At 39.6% G+C, this 20,411-nt stretch overlaps 2 protein-coding genes across 2 annotated transcripts; one reads left to right on the forward strand and one right to left on the reverse strand.

The window, feature by feature from the left end:
- Window positions 1-1,434: 1,434 nt before the first annotated feature.
- nelfa (negative elongation factor complex member A) lies at window positions 1,435-8,354 on the reverse strand. The gene is made up of 11 exons (XM_058624885.1): window positions 8,095-8,354; window positions 6,099-6,270; window positions 5,465-5,626; window positions 5,266-5,355; window positions 4,207-4,334; window positions 4,021-4,090; window positions 3,839-3,933; window positions 3,602-3,710; window positions 3,185-3,513; window positions 2,214-2,313; window positions 1,435-2,128 (listed from the first exon to the last, which is right to left on the reverse strand). Exons 1-11 carry the CDS (start codon window positions 8,302-8,304, stop codon window positions 1,944-1,946), a joined length of 1,650 nt encoding a protein of 549 aa, XP_058480868.1. The 5' UTR covers window positions 8,305-8,354; the 3' UTR covers window positions 1,435-1,943.
- Window positions 8,355-9,998: 1,644 nt separating this feature from the next.
- On the forward strand, window positions 9,999-13,567 carry nicol1 (NELL2 interacting cell ontogeny regulator 1). The gene is made up of 4 exons (XM_058624887.1): window positions 9,999-10,104; window positions 10,304-10,459; window positions 11,139-11,227; window positions 12,520-13,567. Exons 2-4 carry the CDS (start codon window positions 10,339-10,341, stop codon window positions 12,589-12,591), a joined length of 282 nt encoding a protein of 93 aa, XP_058480870.1. The 5' UTR covers window positions 9,999-10,104; window positions 10,304-10,338; the 3' UTR covers window positions 12,592-13,567.
- Window positions 13,568-20,411: the final 6,844 nt, after the last annotated feature.

Below are 20,411 nucleotides of genomic sequence, written 5' to 3' on the forward strand. Positions count from 1 at the left end.
TTTTACAACAGATATGTTTGGCAGGTGTTCCTGTTCATACCAACAATGGTTCTATTCAGTGTAGCCTGGAACTGAGCAAGGTAAACTAAATTCATTTGAATATTTTTACTTACCCACACATTGAAATGTCTGCCATGAAAAAGGGCCATTTAGATGTAGTTTGTCATCTACCAACGGGTAAATATAATCTAGGAAGGTAGCGGATAAAGGCGAGTGCCATCAGTCAGTGTAATTATTATACAGGTGTGTGGACAATATAAATATTTAACTTCACAACATGTCCTGTGGAAGATAAAGACTTACCTGGAACCCGACACTAGAAACAAACAGAAGTTTTAACACAAAAAAGTGCGAAACCTCTGTTGTGTGATAATATGAATGTTGCATAACAGTGGTTTACCTGTGGTGCCTGTTTTATGCTGGAACTTCTTTGTATCAGCAATTAAATTAAAAAAACAAACAAACATCTGACTCTTTTACCTCATTCATACTTAACGTTCTTGATAACTGAACCGAAATTGCAAGTGTGTGTAACACAATGTGCTCAGCGGACATTTCTCAGAATTTCAAAGTTGCTAATTCAAACTTTGAAGTCATAATAATAATAAAAACACTACACATCTAGGCATTTAAAGCATATACACACTGAAAACTCTTGCCAGTACTTGCAGCCTAACAAAGAGCAAGCAAAAGGATCAGGTGCCGTTGTTTTCTTTAACAGTATGTTAATCCTTACATCTATAATGCTTTACGCACTTGTGATAGATGGACTTTTGTTTTGTGAGTAAAACGTAAAAATAACTCATGTACAATATTTAATTTTGCACAATAAGTGGTATATGGCAACTGAGAAAGATCCCTTTCCTCCACTACTACAACTACTCCTGTGTGTTTTAACGAACAGCTCAGTTCATGTGAATTTTCCTCGTTTGAAACTTGATTTTCCAATTATTACGACATCGTGTGAATGCACAAGGTTAAAAAGAAAAGGGTGTAAAAAGAAATTCCTGCCTGTGACTATGTGGTACCAAAACACAACATAAAGCCTCGCCCTTGGTGTAGTACAAACAGCAAGCTGGTTAGAAATAATGGCACAAATACATCAGCTGGGATAATACTCCTGGGAGGGTACAGACAAAGGAAACCTTGTAAGATTATTCTTTTTACACATATTTGAACCAGCTTAAACCAGTAAGCCTTGAATGATGGAGGATAAAGAAATGAAACAATTTTTTAGAAAATACAAATATCAACTCCCCCATGTTGCTAAAAACCTGCTGCGTTGCCTTTAGGTTATTGCAGAGACAGTAAACCCTGATGGAAGACATTCATAGTCATGTGGTCATTTTAAAATAGAGTAGAGAAAAGACGCAGTTTCAACACAATTAAAATACATGAAGCTACTAATAATTAAGTACTCAAATTGACAAAGAATGATGAGAACTGTCCTTGTCACTTTATTTTCTTTCCTTCTTTTGAAAAAGGATGAAAAATTATGAAACATCTACCATGACTCTGCTCTGAAAGGTAGAAGAATAAGCTGCTGGATGCCTCATGACACAGAAAAATACAGTGTCTTCTGTCTCGACACGTGACATGCTTGTACCTCAGAGTACAAAATGTTGAAAAGGTGCTCATCATGAGATTATGTCCTCTGTAACACTCTCTCCCCTCCTGACCACAGCATCACTCAGGTGGGAGGTGACTTAAAAACAGAAACAGTAAAAGGAGAACAATCAACAACAAAAAAAGACACAGTAATATTCTTCAGAGTCCTGCAATCTGCCAGTGCAGGAAAAGGGAGGATGTGTTCTCTCCTTGACGTTCTCTTGTCCTCCCAGTGCTTAATTTGGCCCAAGTGTGTCTGCAAATACTTGTTTTTTTGTTGTTGGTGTGGATAAGAAATTTGGATGTGTGTGTGATTTTGATGGGAATGAAGCACCTCAAGAGGTATTGGTAATAGGTTTGTATTTCTTGAGACGGGTCCACTGTCCTGTGGAGTAGTTCATTTCGAAAACTGTGTCCACCAGCATGGTGGTGCTGCCTGTGCCGTCGGCTTTGGGCAAAACCTCTGTGTGTTCGCTCAGCTTGATCTGGATGATGTCCCCCTGCTCCGGGCATGGGTTCTCTGCAAGACATGAAGGAAGTAGACGGGTTAGAACCAACTTTACCAGGTTTGTGTGCAAGTGTTACAAACAGAAAGTGTCCCGAACCTCTGGATCCAGCCATGAAGCCCAGGATTAGGGCCTTCTCTGGTCTGGTGACCTTGTTGGCCGTCTTGAACATCTCCTGGGCAGCGTACATCTGGTCCCTCTGATGACAAACAACATGTGGCAGAGAATTAAATTAATTAAATTAATAGACGAGAGCACTACACTAGTACAGAAGTTTTAAAGATTAACAAATGTCTTTTACATCACTCATTGTACATCACTCATTGTGAACTCATTGTCAAATGAGTTCACGCGATGCTAAATAAACCTAGCAGATCCACATGACTCTGACTAGTGTTTAGAGAATGACAGAAAACACAAAGAAGCTTCCACGACACACAAGATTCTTCTTAAGTTGCAACACAGTTTCTAAGGTGTTTTTTTTTTTTAAATTTCTGTTTCAATTCAGGCTGCAACAATTACTGATTACCAATTCAATTGCCAACTATTTTAATAATCAATTAATCTGTTTATGTCCAGATGAATGTGTTCTGGTTTCTTTGCTCCATATATAAAATACATCGTAAACTGAACCATTTTGGTTTGTGGACAAAATAAGACATTTAAGAACATTATCATTTAGAGCTTTGGAAAACACAGATCAACACTTTCCAACATTTTCTGACATTTCTTCAGCCAAACAAGTACTCAATTAATGAAGAACGTAGTCGTCAGATTAATCAATTACAAGAATGACCATTAGTTGCTGCTGTAGTTTCAATACATTTGAAATGTAGTGGTCATAAAGGGGCAGAACTATCACTATGTCCCTGTTAATCTCAGAGGCTGCTTCATCTCACCTATTAGTTTGGCTGCACTTTGAGTGCCCTCTGCTGACGTAAAGCTTAACTACACGGAACGTGACCATCTGGAGAAATTGCTTTTGAAGTTAAAATTAATGAAATTATATTGCGTGTTTCAATTGACTAGGTGGACTTTTAGGTGGTGTAGGCTCTTATTCTATGACTAACCGTGAGTGAGAGATTCTTTTTAGGCTGGGGCTGTGGGGGTGTAGGTGTTGGAGTTGGGGTGGTAGTCTGTGGTGTGCCGGGAGGCTGGGTGGGTGCCTCCGGCTGGCTTGCAGTTGCAGCAGCTGGGGGTCCATTGTTGGCTGGGGTGGAAGCCGGTGTGCTGGGGGATGTGGGCGTTGCTGGATTGGCTGTGGTGCTGGCGTTGTACATTGGCGTCCTCTGTTTGTATTGGCCCGGTAAAGTGGGGGTGGCGCCAGCGCCCGCTGTTGCAGACTCCTCCGGTTGACGAGCCGACTGCAGCGTGTCCCGACCAGAACCACCAGCATTTGCTTCAGAAAAGGTGGAAGAAGAGATGAGATTGTGAGGAAAAATGCGATGTTCCGACACAGACAGGATACCTTTGTGGTGGCGTCTAACCTGGCTGTGCCTCAGAGCTGGGAATGTAAGAGGAAGAGGGAACCATGCTGGGTGTAGCTGGTAGATAGCTGGTTGATGGCAGAGGATTCTCATTCAGCGCCCCCAGTTTCTGGAAAAACAACACAAAAATGTTGAAAAATGTATGACATACAGAAGATAAAACAAAAGACCACACTAAAGGGACAATACAAGAGAAATCAACATGTGAGTGGTGAGATAGCGAGAAACATTAAGTACCTGTGCAGAGACAAGTCCAGCAGCATAGTCTGGTGTGGTGTTTTCCACCACTGCTGCTGCTTCTTCTTTAGCTGCTTTCTCTCCAGCCTCCGCATCTACAGCACAAGGAAATGTAATACAAGCAAGAATATAATGACACATTCATTTCAGCTCCTCAACGTGAACTGAGGGACTATATTTACCCAAAGTCTTTCTTCTCCTCTTAGCTTCTCTTCCAGCACCGACCATTTCCAGCTCTGAGATATCCAACAGCTGAACGAGAAACAAAAGCAGTGGTGAAGACATTTTGACCCTCAAACACACACAGAACAGATCATCTGCTGTGATGATGAGGATGATGATGATGCAGCGCTTGAACCAAACATTACCTTGACGCCCCTCTCCTTACGCAGCGGAGTCCGTGCAGGTGCAATAGGTGTGCGGTTACTGGGAGGACTGAACATACTGGGAGTAGTGGGGTTGCGGAATGGGGCCTTGGGAATCCCCTTGAGAGGAGCTGTGATGCAAATATTGATCAAATAGTTATTTATTTTTAATCACATGAAGTGCTTATTGTATCTTTACATGGGTTAATAAGAATGTAGTAATAATTGAGTAAACACTCAGGGCTACATCCAACTCCATCCAAATTGGCCTAAAACAGTTCTACAACACAGTTAGGCTTTGTTTTTGTTTATTTACCAACAAAGAAAAAAACTGAGATTGTAGTTCAGTGGACTACACTCCAGCACTGTAGGTGGCAGCCGTTAAATTACACCGTTAACGTTGCTGCCACTCAACATTAAATAAAAGCTACGTGGCTAAGTCAACTAAACAAATGGCCAGAGTTGCTGAAAGAAACACTGAGTTCAAGGTAGTGACTCAAACATAAACGTGTCACTTCCAGTTAGTGTACCAGCAGTGAGTTGTGTTTATTCAGCACAGTGTAAACCAACAGTAGCAAATGAGGAAAATGAGAATTGCACCCAAAGCTCTGAAAAACCACATGTAATTTCCTTCTAGGGTAGTGTTAAAAAAAAAAGAAAAAGCAATGCATTATAATCAGAAAACTGTGAAAGTGGTGTTTTTTCTTCAGACAATAATAATAATCATTGCATCCCTAGTCTGGAACGGAGACCTCTGTAAACTATGACGCCATTTCCTGTTCAAACAATGCAAAAAACTCAAAACATCAACACTTGAGACATTTATACAGCAACAGTCACATGAATGAATGGCACAAAACTATGAATCATTCAGAAGGGTAGTTTGACACACCATCTCTACTCACACAAATAGCAGCATGATTATGTGACTAAATAAAGAAGACTAAAGAATTTGCATTGCAGGAAGAAACAGTTAGAGTCTAGCAATGATGAGCTGGTGCTCAGTCATTTTACTGAAGAAAAACTGGTAGTAATTAAATGTATTATAGGTCTTTAACTCACTAGTAGTGTCAATCTTTTTGACCAGTCCTCTCCCTTTGGCATGAAAAGGCACTCCAGCTGTCTTTTTCAGCTGCTGGGCTGTCTCTGTGGCTGAAATAGAAAAAAAAAAAGAGATGTAACCTCAACATTACAAGCCAAAGGGAACACAACAATAAACAAACCAATAAATAACACAGAAGACAGGTTATTTTGGATTTACATTTCTGGAGCAGTTCTGCTCTGAGGGTGGCGCTCTTCGGCTTCCTCTTCAGCTGGAAATGTTTGACGGGGGGTGTAAGTGGACCAACCAGAGTGGTTAATGCACTCTTGTTCAGGTACTGACACTCCAGAGGAAGCATTGCAGATGCCTCACATTCACTCACTGAGGAAGAGCAGATTGAAGGAGATGAAGGTCAAACTTACTTTCTTTGTGTTAGGATTATTACAACCGTTTCACAAATCAACAAGATCATATACACTGAAGTGTCTGGTTGCAAAAAAAGACTGAATTATTGAACATGAAACAGATAAATGAAATATGACACAGAGAGCGTGACAGGAAATGGCATTTTTTGCGGCCGTCTGGCGTAATTTGTAGGAGACATTGGCGCGACTGTGGTCGGACTTTAAGTTACGTGGGAGGGACAGAGTTGGTTCATGCAACCAAACCTGCTTTCTAATGCTTTCTTGTTTGTTTTTACCTAATAAAGTTGAGTGACTGTATCAAATGTTTTTTCTATTGATATCACGGAAGTGTCAATCGCGATGCATATCGTTATCGTATTATCGCCCAGCCCTAGTGTAATATTTTGATTTTTTGATGTAGTCAAAGAAAGGTATGACAAATTCCTGACCTTTCTCTCTGAGTTCGCCAAGAATATCTTGCACATTTGGATTCTGCTCCTCCAAGTCCAGATTGAGAGAGCCAGTCTCTGGGAAGGACTTGAGGATGTCAGCAACCATCAGCACCCAGGGCTCCGAGTCCACAGTAGCCAGCTGGATTATTTCCGACAGGGCTTCTTTCATCTGGCAAGAGAGGAAGGTGGTATTAACAGATTTAATGTCTTATATTGCCTGAAAAGAAAACAAACCCAGAATACATCACCATTTTGTTCTGTTTTGTTTCTTTATTTTTGCGATAGACCTCTCTTGTTTGTTTTTAAATCAACAACATTAAACTATGCCTCATCAGGAGCCTGAACTACCATTTCCAGCTTTTAACATGGTGCAAATACAAAAGGGTATGGATTCTTTTGGTTAAAAGTGTGCATTATTACACATTTATTGCTTTGATTTTGGCTTGAATTTAAGTTGAATTTTGAGTTTTGTCTGTATGTTTTTATGTTCAGTAATAAACCTAGTCTGAGCTACAGTCCTTTTGTGGGTGATGAAGGTACTGCAGATAGGAAAGGCCAAGAAATAATCTAATAGAAAGATGTATAACTTTTTGTTTTGTAATTAAGATTCCTCTTAAATTAGGAACCCCTGTTCAACAGCTTCTTAATGCAATCATCCAAACAGCTAACATGGCTGTAACTCAGCACATTTAGACATATAGATATGGTCAAGACAAGCTGCTGATTAAACAGCTTTGAACAAGCATTAGAATGTTTGAAAATGACTTTGAACATGGCACACTTGTTTCTGATCTCCTTGGATTTTCAAACACAACCATGTCTAACGTTTACTGAAACAAATTGTCCAGGGAGTGACAATTTTCTGTGAGAAAATTCCTTATTGATGCCACAGGAAAATGGCTGGACTGGTTTGAGATGACAGAAAGGCAATGGTACCTGATTATTAATGTTGTGATTATTACATTTATGACACTGTAACACCTGTGGTTGGAGAACATAGTTTTTCCAATCTCATTTCCTCCATTACATGCAACCTAAAAGCTATATTTGACACCATCAATGACACCGACATAATTGCACCTCCTTCTTCACCTATGCCAAATAAGGAGTGTAGCAATTTTCTCAACCACTGACACAGACAATCATCTCTTAAAGCACAACATGCCAAACCTTGAGGCCTACAATTTCCCCCCAGGGATTAATAAAGTATTCCGATTCTGATACAGCTACAGAGACCCAACACATTGCCTTAATTTGGTGTCCTGTCTACCCAATAAAGTGGGCAGTGAGTATCAGTTGTTTTTTTTTAACATAGAGCCAATATCTGTTTAAATAGGGACTCGATTTCATGTGTTGTATTTACATTTGGTTTGCTATTCAAGGGACTGAGGAAACGTGCCTTTCTCGTAATATGTTTTATTCTGTATTCCTTTTTATATAGGTCTGTGCCGCACCTGGAATTTTTCTGTCAAATTAAAATCACTTTTGTGATTATCGTTTGTGACAGTTGCAGTAATACATGTCGGCTACAGCTGGGACCGCCCTCCAGCGCTGTTACTTAGCTCTTCAGAGCCCATCCCACCATCATGTCTGGAAGACACTTACCAGGCTAATGTTTCCTGGCGCTGCTGGTAGACCACTATGTGAAAACGCTATGTAGAGCTGGAGCCAGGTTAGGTGTAAATAGCGCTCAACAACAAGTTGTGTTTTTAGCAGAATTGTTATTTTAAAACAGAATGATAAAAGTTTAAAATGAGTAGATTGACGCGATATCGATTAAAGGGCGCCTATAGCACCGTAGAGTAAGCTAACGCTAACTATGCAGATTTAAAAGAGCAATTGAACGTTCCACGGGTAAATAACAAAACACATAGCAAGACTTGTTTGTAAAGACCAACTTAACGGGACTGGGCTTTTCACTAACCACGTATATGTTAAATATTTACCTAAACTCGCCAGATTTACACCAAGCTAACATGCTAACGCGGCTCACCTCGTCAACGGTCCGCCTGGGGAGGTGCAGCATCCCGAGCAGCAGCTTCAGCTTCACCGGCGGCGACAGGCTCGAAAAGCAGAGCCGTATGTTGTCGATTACCGACACGGTAAGGAGGGAGGCGATGCTCGGGGGCGTCCAAAGCTCGTCCGTGGAGCCAAGCTTGTTGTGAAGCCACAGGCCGGTGTCGCTGTCCTTCATCGACGCCATCTTGGAAAAAGAAGTGTTTTGAGTTCGGGCATTTTAACGGGCTACCTAAGAAAACAGCAGTCAGGACCCCGCCCACAATGAGCAGTGGCCATTTGTTTACAAGCAGCGGAGCATGAAGCCAAAAACGAAACTGCTGTCTTTCAAATTTCAGTATAGTTTCAATATTATGACTAAGACTGGATTTATCTGGTGTATTTGCTCACATTTTGCAAAAGAGATAAAAAAGGTGTTTTTTTTACACTTACAACATCAAACTGTATCTTTATTAACAGGCAGGAAAGTGCATATTATTTTCTAATCTTTTTCTTTTGCCTATTTTGGCTTTAACCTGCTACAGTTGGCTTGATATTGTGATCAGATGTTTTCCAAAATAAATATGTATTCATTGTATTTTTTTATTCCTTGAATGCATTGTCTTAAACTTGCAGGGAATCTTGTAACCCATCCATCTTCTACCGCTTTCTTCTCCACATGAGAGTTGCAGGGGGGCTCTTATGCCAATCCCAGCTGACATAGGGCAAAACATGGGATCATACACTGAACAGGTCGCCAGTCCATCACAGAGACAAACATCCATTAACTCTCACAATCACAACCACAGTCAATTTAGAGTGTCCAATTTACCTAATCCACAAATGTGCATGCTTTTAGACTGTGGGAGGAAACCAGATAACCCAGAGAAAACCCATGGGTAGAACATACAAACATTTCTACTGTACTATAGTGTATATCCATTCAAGCAGCACTAATAACAAACCTTTATATTATAAGTCCATCCATCCATCTTCTACCTCTTTATCCTCCACATGAGGTTCACATCTCTTCTATAAAATACACATTACAAATACACAATGAAACATTTAAGAAAACTGTAATCATTCAGACTAATTGATATTTTGTGAAAAATTTCAATTCACAAAAGTGGACAAATTCTATACCTTCTCAGGTTGGAGTCTGACCATCAGTAATTTGTTCAATGGAAGACATCCAACTATTAATGAAGTTATCAAGTAAGTGTATTTAACCTACCACATGCACCCATGCATGGTTATTAACTTGCAGAAATGTGCATATTATTTTCTTTTGATTATTCATGTCTTGAAAAAAGATGAGTAACCCCAGGTTCAATTTGCTGCAGTTGCTTTGGAAGAGTGATCAGTCGGTTCACAAGGGGAACATGTGTTCTTTGGATTTTGCCTGATTTGGTTTTAAACGTGCAAATCACTTTGTAAGCTCTTATGACAAGTGTTAAAATGTGTTATTAGTATTACTGTACACCAATAACGAAAGAATACTGTCTGATGTGACAATCAGGGTCTCAATCTCTTGCTTTTCACACATCATAACATGATCTTGTTGTAAGTAGCAATAAATACACTAATATCTATGGGTAAGTAAAAGAGTCACTGCTGCAAGTGTTACTGCAGTACCACATAACACAGTTTCAACCCAAAGTTAGAAACTTATTGGAGGTGGGGTTTATTGTTGTACCACAGTGTTAATACAGTAGTATTGACAAGCTAAACCAATTATTGAGTAATAAGGATTAATTCTAAATTCATAATTAATTGTAGTATGTGCAATATAGTAACATAACTAAATAAATCAATACATAACACGATAATTTATTATGTTTCTTAATTATTTGCACGTTTATCATGGCTTTATTTTTAATGTTCACCGGAAGTCTGCAGCAAAATGAACGGTGACAAATGCGCATGCGCACTCCAGTAACCTACATTAAACGATCGTTGGTGAGCGTCCTGCCCTGATTGTTGAAACCTCATCGATTCATTCGCGGTAGGTCTACACACAATTTGTCAAATGAACACTACGCAATTTACGCAAACTGTTTGTATTAATGTTAATCTTCGCCGCTGAAAATGACTGGTTTTGTTTGTTTTATTAAATCAAGCCTGCTTAGGGTTGATGATTTTGTTGCGCTGTTATATTCCTTTAAACCAAACACCTGCCGATCTCACGTTCTATGTTATCACAGGTAAAAGAGATCGGAGCATCATCATCATCACCATCATGGCATCCAGCGGTTATTGTGTGCAGGCAGCGGTGCTGATGCTGATACTGACCGTGCAGCTGCTGTGTCTGGGTGCAGCTGATGCGGATCAGGAGACTGGGACTGTTATTCCCGCTGAAAGTAGGTGCATTTTTATATTAGAGAGAGAAAGCTGTGTTTCTCTCTGCTTTGTTCATTGTTGTCAGGTGCACTGACTGAGCTGTGAGGTTGTGTAACACCTGCCTCCACTGCCTGTTGTTTCTAATGTGGGGAATGGAAGGTAAGCTTCAGTGGCATGTGCAGACATTTCAAGGAGCAGGGGCTCAAGTGGAAAGAGGGGCACCCCTCCTCATAAGTTATAGTCGTTACAGTAGCAATCCTGTACTTAATTGTATATTTATTTCAGTATTTTCCAAAAATTCACTTAAATTTGAATCCCCTGCCACCGCGCCCCCACATGCTCCACAAAATCATGGTTTTCTTAACCGTATGCACAATTTTAATTAATAATTAGAATTAATAAATAATTAAAAAAACAATAATTGCTACATTATTAACAGCGTAACAGAGTGGGATGTAATAAAGACTGCGTTCTGAGCACTCTGACTTTCCGTTCTTTATCTAAAATATAATAAAGTTACATCCAGTAGCCGTTTATCAATGCAGCTTAATTTCTGACATTATTTGACAGAAACACAAGTCTGTCATCTTGTTTTTTATGATACTACTTAAAATACAGTATCGTGTACGACCTCATGTGCTGGGAGGGAGCATACTTGTATATTTCTGCTGTGTTTGATTTTTTTTTATTATTTCCCAGGTCGACCGTGCGTGGACTGTCATGCATTTGAATTCATGCAGAGGGCGCTGCAGGATCTAAAGAAGACTGCGTTCAATCTTGATGCCAGGGTAAGTGGGGGATTTCTCCTCTGCTGGATGGTTTAGGATGGCCGAGTTACACACTATGCAAATTTAGATTCTTAGTACTCTTTACATTAAATGAGCAAATAAAGTTTAATTTTTGGGATTTTCTGTTCGAAATTGGTAATAATAACAACAACAGCTCCTTTCTGTATTGGAATTCTCTAAACAAAAGCCCTGTCTTCATTACAAGCTTTGCTTTTTTATCAAGGCTTTATTGTTTCTCTGTTGAGTGTAACAGTATTAACTGCAGGAAACGATGGACAACAAACCTAATTTAGACTCTGTAAACCTTTTTCTGCTTTTGTATCACAAATGAAATGGCTGTTTTCAGAACAAGATTAAACTGTTCACAGTGATTTGTCTTGGCAAGATACCAGAGTATCTCTCATGTCTTCTTACTATTTATACTACCAACTGCATTGGGCATTGTATTCACTAAAATGTGTTCCATCTCAATCATTTGTGTTCTTCTTATTTTTATATGCACTCTGTGTAAGGAATTGAATTAGCCTGTGATGAATGAAGCAATTAACTTAATGGTCCGGAGTGTAACATTTATTAGGGTTCATTGGATGATGCTGTCTGTACGTATGTTTGAATGAGACTATAATAATCACTTTAAAATGAAACTATGTTTTTTTTCTATATAAATAGGATTTCATAGCCTTTAAGAAGACTTTTATGCCAAGGGCCTTGCTTCACAGAGGCTGCCATTTTGTGCTTCCCTGACCATAGATCATATATAAAAAATGGACGTGGTCCTCTGATTCTCTCAAGGACGCCAATGCGGAAGTATATATATTGAATAAAAAACTATAATAAATAGAACTCACATTGAATGGGAGTCTATGTCTATAAGCTTCTAATTCCTACTTGATTTATGACGGTAAACATTTTGCCGATGGTTTAGTGGTCTCGTTTACTTGTTTCACCTCTTCTTCAGCAGCACTTGTCAACCGTCACTTTTTAAAATGATGTCCTCATGTAAATGAAATTGATGTTACAGCACATGAGTGAACACCAGGAACCTGGTTAAACTGAAAATGTCAACATGGCATCGGCCAAATCGCCATTGTGGAGGCTTCAAAATGAGATTCTTAATAGGTGACATCACAACTGGTTGTCTCACCATTAGATGTCGCTATTTCTTACATACCGGACCTTTAAGCTGATTGTTAACATAGTTATATTCTGCTTCATTTTAAAGTGTAGTAGAGAGACGTCGGATAAAGTCGTGCTAAAATCTTGCGGTGACATTTTAAATGTTTCTCTCGCAGACAGAGACGCTGGTGCTGAGAGCAGAGAGGCGGGCCCTGTGCGACTGTATGCCCACCAACTCACTGCGCTGAGGTCATCACCTGAGGACGCGTCCACCCGTCACCACACACTGGCCGTCCCACTCTCCTCATGTACAGCCACTCTCGTCTGAAGTCACCCACACAAGAGGCACTTTATTTTCTTTGTCGTCACGTCAACTGTCATTGAGTGAAGCTTTGGTTTCATGTCATGCATCTGAAGGCATGCTAGTGTTTTTGCCTTATTCTGGGTGGATTTTGTTTTGACACCACTGACATTTTACATCGTGAAACACACACCTGTTAGAAGTGAGTTATTTTATCATGGTCATAGGATTTGGTTCACCTCTCATTTGTCTTCTCGGAAACAAAAACTTTTTTGTACTTTTTAGTATTTCACTGTATAATGTAGATATACTATAGTAGAATACATTGGTAAATGTTCTCATTGAATGTGTCGTATAAGATGAACGTTTACAGCAATTATATATAAATATATATATATATACACAACTGTAGCATCACATGGAATTTATCTGCTTAACATAAAATGACTCTAATTTCGCAGATTCAAACTGTTGGATTAGCAGCATAGCTTCATCTGCAAAATAACAAAACAAAAACGGGGGGTGGGTTTGGGCGTTAACTTTAAGTATCTATTTGTTAAAAATAATTATTTGTAAAGAAATGTCAGCAGGAAGAAATGTGAAATGATATTTTCTGATTTTCTTTTTGTAGTTTCTGATTTAGCACAGCACTGTAGCATGAATTCACAGCACTTTTTGTTAACCTGTAGATTGTATGTATAGTTTATGTACAGTATATGCACATATACTTCTGTGTACAGACTTTGTCTAAGGTGGAACGAGTAGTGACGAATGCCATTAGCTGCAGCAGGGGACATAGAGATAGATACAATAAGTGTCTTGTTGTTGCTTTTTCATAAATACCTTTGACATGATGTCACAGAAACACCCATCTACTGTCTACATGTTGAACCTTAATCAATAAAAACAAAGAGGGATCTGGATCTGATTGTCTCCTTTCTAAGTAGTAAACTTCGTCAAGCACACCGTTTCCATGAATTAGCCTGAGACCTAGACACTCACTTTCAACGCAACAAATAAAAAGCTCACCATAATTACATCTATGCCTGCCTACACCTGCTATATACCTTAAGAATATATTTGTCACCCTTTAACTAAAAACCTTGAAACAAACAAAGATCTACTGCTCCTGTTGCTTTAAAAGCACAGTATGCAATTTCTTCCAAGAGTGGTCTCTTTATCAAAAACAATAACAAAAGACGAGAGTTTGATGATGTACAAATATTGCAGACTTGCCTCAGAGGTTATAGCAGAGATGGTAAATCAGAAGATGTCATGCAGAAATACAAATTTATATGGAAAATATAATATTAGAGTCATTGTTTTTTAGATATTGTGATGCAGAAATGTTACATATTAAGTCTTTAAGTTACCTGGAGCCCTTGTAAATCGTGAAAATCCATTTTTCACTTTTCTTTCATTGGCAAACAGGCAAACTGACACATGTGTCTACTGTATAGTTGCAACTCTAGATTGAAATCAGTGAGACTGACATGTGCAGTAGCTGTTGTCAAGTGTTACAGTTTAAAATCTATGAAAATATATGTGAGTGAAAACAGATGACGTGTTGAGCTGAGGTGGCAGGAATCCTCTCCTGTAAGAGATGATGTTTTTACATTTCATTTCACACAGGAGGCAACAACACTTGTCTGTACTCATCTATCAGAGGAGCTGCTGCAGAGCAACAAGCCTGACAGTGCAGTGTGTGTGTGTGTGTGTGTGTTCTTTTATTTGTATCTTTGTGAGGACCAAAAAACAAACAAACAAACATCTTTAAAGGGCTTTTTGGGGGTTAAGAACTGGTTTTAGGGTTAGGTATTTAGTTGTAATGTTTAAGGTTAGGGTAAGGGACTAAGGAATGCATTATGCCTATGAGGGTCCAAACATGCATTTATGTGTGTGTTTGCACATGTATTAGTTACTTCTTTAGGACCTTGTCAAAACCAGTATTCATCATGGAGACCAAAACCGGGCCCTTATGAGGCAGACTCATCTCTGAGGGACTGGTTAAGTGTAGGGCTGAGATTTAAACTGTGGCTAGGTGAAGGTTAGGCATCAACGGGTTATGGTTAAGGTTAGGGGTGAGGTAAGGGTTAGGCTGTTCAATTGAATAGGAGTCAATACAGTGTCCTATGCAGGATAGCTAGGCAAACCTGTATGTGTGTGTGTGTGTGTTACCAGTCATAGAATGTGATGTCGTCAGGTCCTGCTGTTTTAGCTGACCTCATCCTCTCCTGCACACACACACACACACACACACACAGATAGTACACTCCTCTTTATTTATTTACAACAGGGATTAGAGCAAGGAAAAGAAAAAGAAATACCCTGCAAGAAACACTCATCTACACCAGCAGGAGGAGCCACAAGTAAAGAGTGTCAGTTGTGTCGCAGTGATGCAGCACTCTCCACACTTCCCATCTCCCCCATGACCTGATACAGCAGGTGGGCTGAAACACTGTAAATAAGGAGAGAGGAAACCAAGGAGCTACACTGGCCACTGATGGACCTGCAGTGACCTGGCAATAATTTCAGTCTAGGCACCTGTTTGTACGGACAGTGCCTTCAGAGAAAAACCTCGTCACACTGCACCACAGCACAGGAAACCCCATTTCTCCAGCAGAGGCAGCTTGTAGCTAATCTGGAGAAAAGTCAGAAGAAGTTTGACTTAAGCAAGGAGGGAATACAAGCATTAGCTGAATCACTTTGGAGAAAAAAAAATCCTTCACTTTCTTTCTCTCTTTCACTGCCTTGTTCTCCCATTTCAAAGGCCTCCAGACGTGTCTTTCATCTGCTCCTGCAGAAGCTGTTTGAAAGGTTCCAGCTGTTTGAAATTCACCAGCAGTGGAGAGCAAGCAAAACTGCTCAATATTTTCTTCTCCTTTCCATCCCTTCATCTTACTTGATGTGACCTTGCCACAAATGTTTTCTCACCTCGCCTTTAGATACCACACCCAGAAGAACAAACAGGTAAAATAACAAAGTTACAGTATTTAAAAATGTACACGGTAGACTTCTAATGTCTCTGAGTAAGTCTGTTCTACCAGATTTGTAACATTACAAATAAAGCTGCTAACACATGCTCATCCTTAATGAATATATACATTGAACATGTAAACAATAAAAACAACAATAAAACCATTCACATGACGTGAAGTCACCACAAGGTTTAAAGAAAATCAAAAGGACACCCTTTAGCCTGCAAACATGATTATTATGTTAATTCATGCAAAAATTCACGCTGTCTTTTTTTTTTCTTAACCACGTCATCTAACCAGTTTCTTAGTTTTGGGGAATTTCTGAGCTTTAAGTGACTGTAACAAAACCAATGACCAAGACTACTCTGATGTTTTGTGTATTTTTTTTCTAGTGATCTCAGGGGTTCAAATATGCCAAATCTAAAAAAATGTTTATTGAAAAACAGTGTGTGGTGGCGTGTCTCTGTCCGTTAGAGAGAAGCCAGAAGCAGTCACAGCGGGGAGGCTGGAGAATTTGCCATGTTTGCAGGGCAACATGAATTAATCATATGCATGATAATGCATTAAATATACATATGTATATTTTTGCAGGGCTTTCATGAATTAGACATAGAGCGACTATCTTAGAAAATGCACGACCAATGCATAGCAGAAGCGAAACAGAGAATGACTGGAAAGTGACAGAGGAAGATGAAAATGCTAAATCTTTCCTGACATTTTTCAGACACTGCATTGGCTCCCAGTCATTTGGACAGCCTAAATAAAGTGCTATCTCTAACCTGGACTATAACCAGCTAACCTTAAAATCTTGTTCCTAAACATCAACAGTTCCTCAGAAATTAGGTTTTGCCTCACTAGCACCAGGTTTTGGTCTCCATGTGGATGACTGGCCTTGACAACATCAGTGTTTATGCCAGAAAACGTCCTAAAAAGGTCTTGCACATGTGATCACATTCAGGTTTTCTGAGACATTTACACAAATCATTGCCTTATACTTGCAGCTCCAGCTCTGACACAGCTATTCAGAAAAAAGTTAAAGTATAAACTATAAACTTTTTCAAATTGACACAAACGCTAATTTTCTCCTCTATAGAGATGTTATGAAGCAATATGACAAACATAGCCCTCAGTCTGATACAAACACTTTTTTTCTCTTTAGTACGCCGTGGCTTTTCAAACAGCCTTTCAAATGAAATAATGAAATGAGGTGATGTTTAACAGCTCATTGACCTTCAGTATCTCACCTTGAACAATGTAGGAGGCGCAGAATAAATGAATCAAAAACATTCAAAGCCCAGCACTAGTGAGTCTGGCATTTAATGACCAACTCTATGTTATTGAGATTTGATATTTCAGTCGTCCGTTATGTAAGTACAGTATGTTTGTTTTGATCTACTCTGCTTTAATCTCAACTGGGAAGTGAGTAACAGAGGATGAGGTGGAAATAATATTAAAGGCAATACGAGGCAACGTTCTGTACATGACACCATTTACGCTAAATCAATACAAAATGCTTTCGTTCTACCAAGGCTGCTCACTCATGTCACTTATGTCATGTCCTTAATCCACATCACCAAACCATCATTTACACCCCCATATTGTAATTTTTGAGCTACACAGACAGACAAAGAATAAGTTAGAGGGTGGATTTGTTACATTTCTACCACAAGTGTGCTCATTTTGTCATTTGGTTTGTCCATATTTCTCGAGTGAGGCTCAGGCCCTCAACAATAATACATATTCATGATGCATGTGAAGGTCGATATCATCCATAACAATGAAGAGAAAGGGATTTGGTCCTGCTCCCTGTCAGGAATAACTGATACACCTGTGACCACAAGAGGGAGACAAGCCTCTGGGTATATCTCTTTCTTTCCTTTGTGAGTGTGTCAGAACTCTAAATAGTTAGATGAAAACTACATGCAGATACAAAGCTGCCACACTAAGAAGTGAGGAGACAATCCACCAGGTTTGTCCTGCATCTGTGTGGGAAACGGGCCGAGCAGAGTCCCGCTGTGCTGCCCGCCAACTTAAAGGAGTCAGAGGTCGCGGCAGTGAAGTAAGACAGGCAGGATGAGCAGCAGTAGTGTGAGAGGAGGAGGGAGTTAACTCAGCTGCAGGAAAACACAGAATGTCACAGGTCACAGTCAGGCCTCTTGGAACAGCATGTGGATAGTTTCAAAGGAATCGGTTACACTCAGTATACAGTATACTGACATAAAACAAAAAGAAGACACTGTGACCTGTTTCAAACTGTAAAGGTGTGAAAAAGTGTGTGTGTGTGTGTGTGTGTCCTGCTGTGTTTGTGGCCACATTTCTTATGTTCATATCAAATCAAATGTTTGAAAAAACTATATACAAGTACAAGATGCGTGTATTAAAATAAATATTAGAATAAAAGAATACACTAAGGGAGATAAAGACGGTGTAGAAATAAGAGGAAATTGTGTCTTTCAAAAGTAAATGGTCTGTATTTATATAAAGTGCTTTCCTAGTCTTGATGACCACTCCAAGCTGCTTTACATTACAGTTTCGCCATTCACCCGTTCACGCCCATTCACTCACACATTCATACAGCGCATCTATGGCTATGTATGTCTTGCCGAAGGACACGTCAGCATGTAGACTAGCGGAGTGGGGAATCAAACCCACAGTTGAAAGACAACTCGCTCTACCACTGACCTACTGTTGCCCCAAATACTAATATAAACAACAATAGTAAATTTCACCTTGTATACAAGAACACCAAGTGACTGACTAAGCGCTATGAATCGCATTATCCAGGTATATCCAGACTAGCTCGATTTTAGTCTTAATGTGTTTACACGACAGTAAGAAAACCAAATCATGATCTTAGTCCGACTAAAATCGGACTTTTAACATGCATGTAAATGCACTGACTGTTCAAATCAAGACTCAGTGCGAATTAAGTGCATTTATTGCACTGGGGACAACTTCTTCCAAGAGTGGGTGATCAGGACTGGCCAAGAACGACTGCACTTTGCGCAAAACCAGGCTGTCATAAAAAACAGTCAAACAAAGCTGCCGTGTGTCACGGATCTTGCAGACAGGCAATTTATGTTCTGTACTGTGAGGTTCCCCATACCAAGAAATGATACATTACGTTAAAATGGGCTCAATCAAAGATTTATAAAGTAAAACCAGTATTCAGTCAGTGCAGAAAGTAAAGTCTTTGCAGGCGTGTTGAAGTCATGATTCCAATTTTTGTCAATCACCGTTCCCAGGGTATTAATAGCACGCCACTGTCTCAACAAGTGAGCCTTACATAATAGTTGGTGAGGTTGAGAAGGAGGATTTTCTGAGGTCAAGGGCCATATCTTTAGTTATTTGGCCATTTAACTTCAGAAAGCGGTCGTCACACCGCTCTACAAAGTCATTCAGGAAGGGATCAACCTCTCCAACCCAGAGCAGGCCGATTAACACTGTATCATCTGTGAACTTCAGAAGATGCCAACCATTGTATTTGCCCATACAGTTATTTGTAAAAAAAAAAAAAAATACAATGGGGGAGACAAAACACACCCCTGTGGTGAGCCTGTGAATGACAACCGCTTCTGGGACCAAAGCACCATCCTGGAGAACCTATGAAGCCTTCAGTGAGCATCAAAACTCAAAAGGTGTTTAGTTTGTCCATTAAAAACAAACATCCATCCATCCTTCTTCTACTGCTTTATCCTCCACATGAGGGTTACGGGGTGGCTGTGCCAATCTCAGCTGACATAGGACGAAAGGCAGGGTAAAAACAACCATTCACCCTCACAGTCACAGCCAAACTGAGTGGTCCAAAATGGAGGCCTGCATAGGGAAGAACCACTTCTGATGTTGATATAAAGGGCTCACTCTGAGGTAATTCAAATAATATTTCATTCTTTCAGGTGATTGTACACTAAAAGAGAAAAACAAAACAGTATAATTATTTCATATTTTATTTCTGCCAAATTGACAAATAGAAACAATTTTACACACTGGTCCTTTAAATTGTGTCCTTTTGTTTCATGATTCAATCTTTAATTTGCACGTATATTTATATGAATATATAAGTATTCTAAATAAAGAAATGAATTAATACAATGTGATTATGCAAAGAAATTTGCTTTTGCTGACATCACAGATATATGTAAGATAATGACTCATCGGGTTTTTTTTTTTTTTAAAGTGATGCTTTGCTGTTTGCCGTTTCATTGTTGCGATATTACCGACGGCGCTTGAACGCACCACTGTCAGGAGTTTGATCAAAGGGTACACAGTGCGCATGCGTGTAACATCCTCCACACACACCCGGTGTCTGCATGAAGTCACATTTGTTGCAGACACTATTCACATTAGAAAACCCATCTTCCACTATTTAAAGCGCGGTTTCTTTGCAGAGTAGATGTGTGTGAATATGTGAAAACCAGCAGGATCACGTGATCACTGCCTACAGATCATCCTCCCCCGTGTGTGGAAGGAAGAAGAGGGGGACACCTTAAAGTATTTGTGCAGTGGGGGTGGATGCAGACTTATCAATAGCAGGTTTGCCACCGATGATCCAGTTCAAACTAGTTCTGCTTCTCCATGAGCTGCGACTGTGAATCTGCGGGGTTTCCTCACACACACACACGCGTTATTCATAGATAAACTCAATATTGTTTTTTTCTTGCTTTAATCTGACCTATTGTGTTTGTTTGTTTATTTGTAGGGTTTGTTCTGCAGCAAAACACCAGGAGCAAATTGGCAAGAAAAAGGTATCAAAGATACCCTTCACAACATAGTACAAACTGCTGACTTG

Source organism: Solea solea, chromosome 3 (assembly GCF_958295425.1).
Source record: "Solea solea chromosome 3, fSolSol10.1, whole genome shotgun sequence".
In the NCBI taxonomy this organism is placed as follows: Eukaryota; Metazoa; Chordata; class Actinopteri; order Pleuronectiformes; family Soleidae; genus Solea; species Solea solea.

Bases quoted from the DNA above. Each gene is read 5' to 3' on its own strand.
- nelfa (XM_058624885.1), bottom strand. From the start codon at position 8,304: ATGGCGTCGATGAAGGACAGCGACACCGGCCTGTGGCTTCACAACAAG. The intron at 3,934-4,020 runs GTAAATATAGTC...CTTGTGCTGTAG, and splicing joins GAGGAGAAGAAAGACTTTGG to ATGCGGAGGCTGGAGAGAAA. The intron at 2,314-3,184 runs GTTAGTCATAGA...GTTTGTCATCAG, and splicing joins AAAAGAATCTCTCACTCACG to AGGGACCAGATGTACGCTGC.
- nicol1 (XM_058624887.1), top strand. From the start codon at position 10,339: ATGGCATCCAGCGGTTATTGTGTGCAGGCAGCGGTGCTGATGCTGATA. The intron at 10,460-11,138 runs GTAGGTGCATTT...ATTATTTCCCAG, and splicing joins GACTGTTATTCCCGCTGAAA to GTCGACCGTGCGTGGACTGT. The intron at 11,228-12,519 runs GTAAGTGGGGGA...TTTCTCTCGCAG, and splicing joins CGTTCAATCTTGATGCCAGG to ACAGAGACGCTGGTGCTGAG.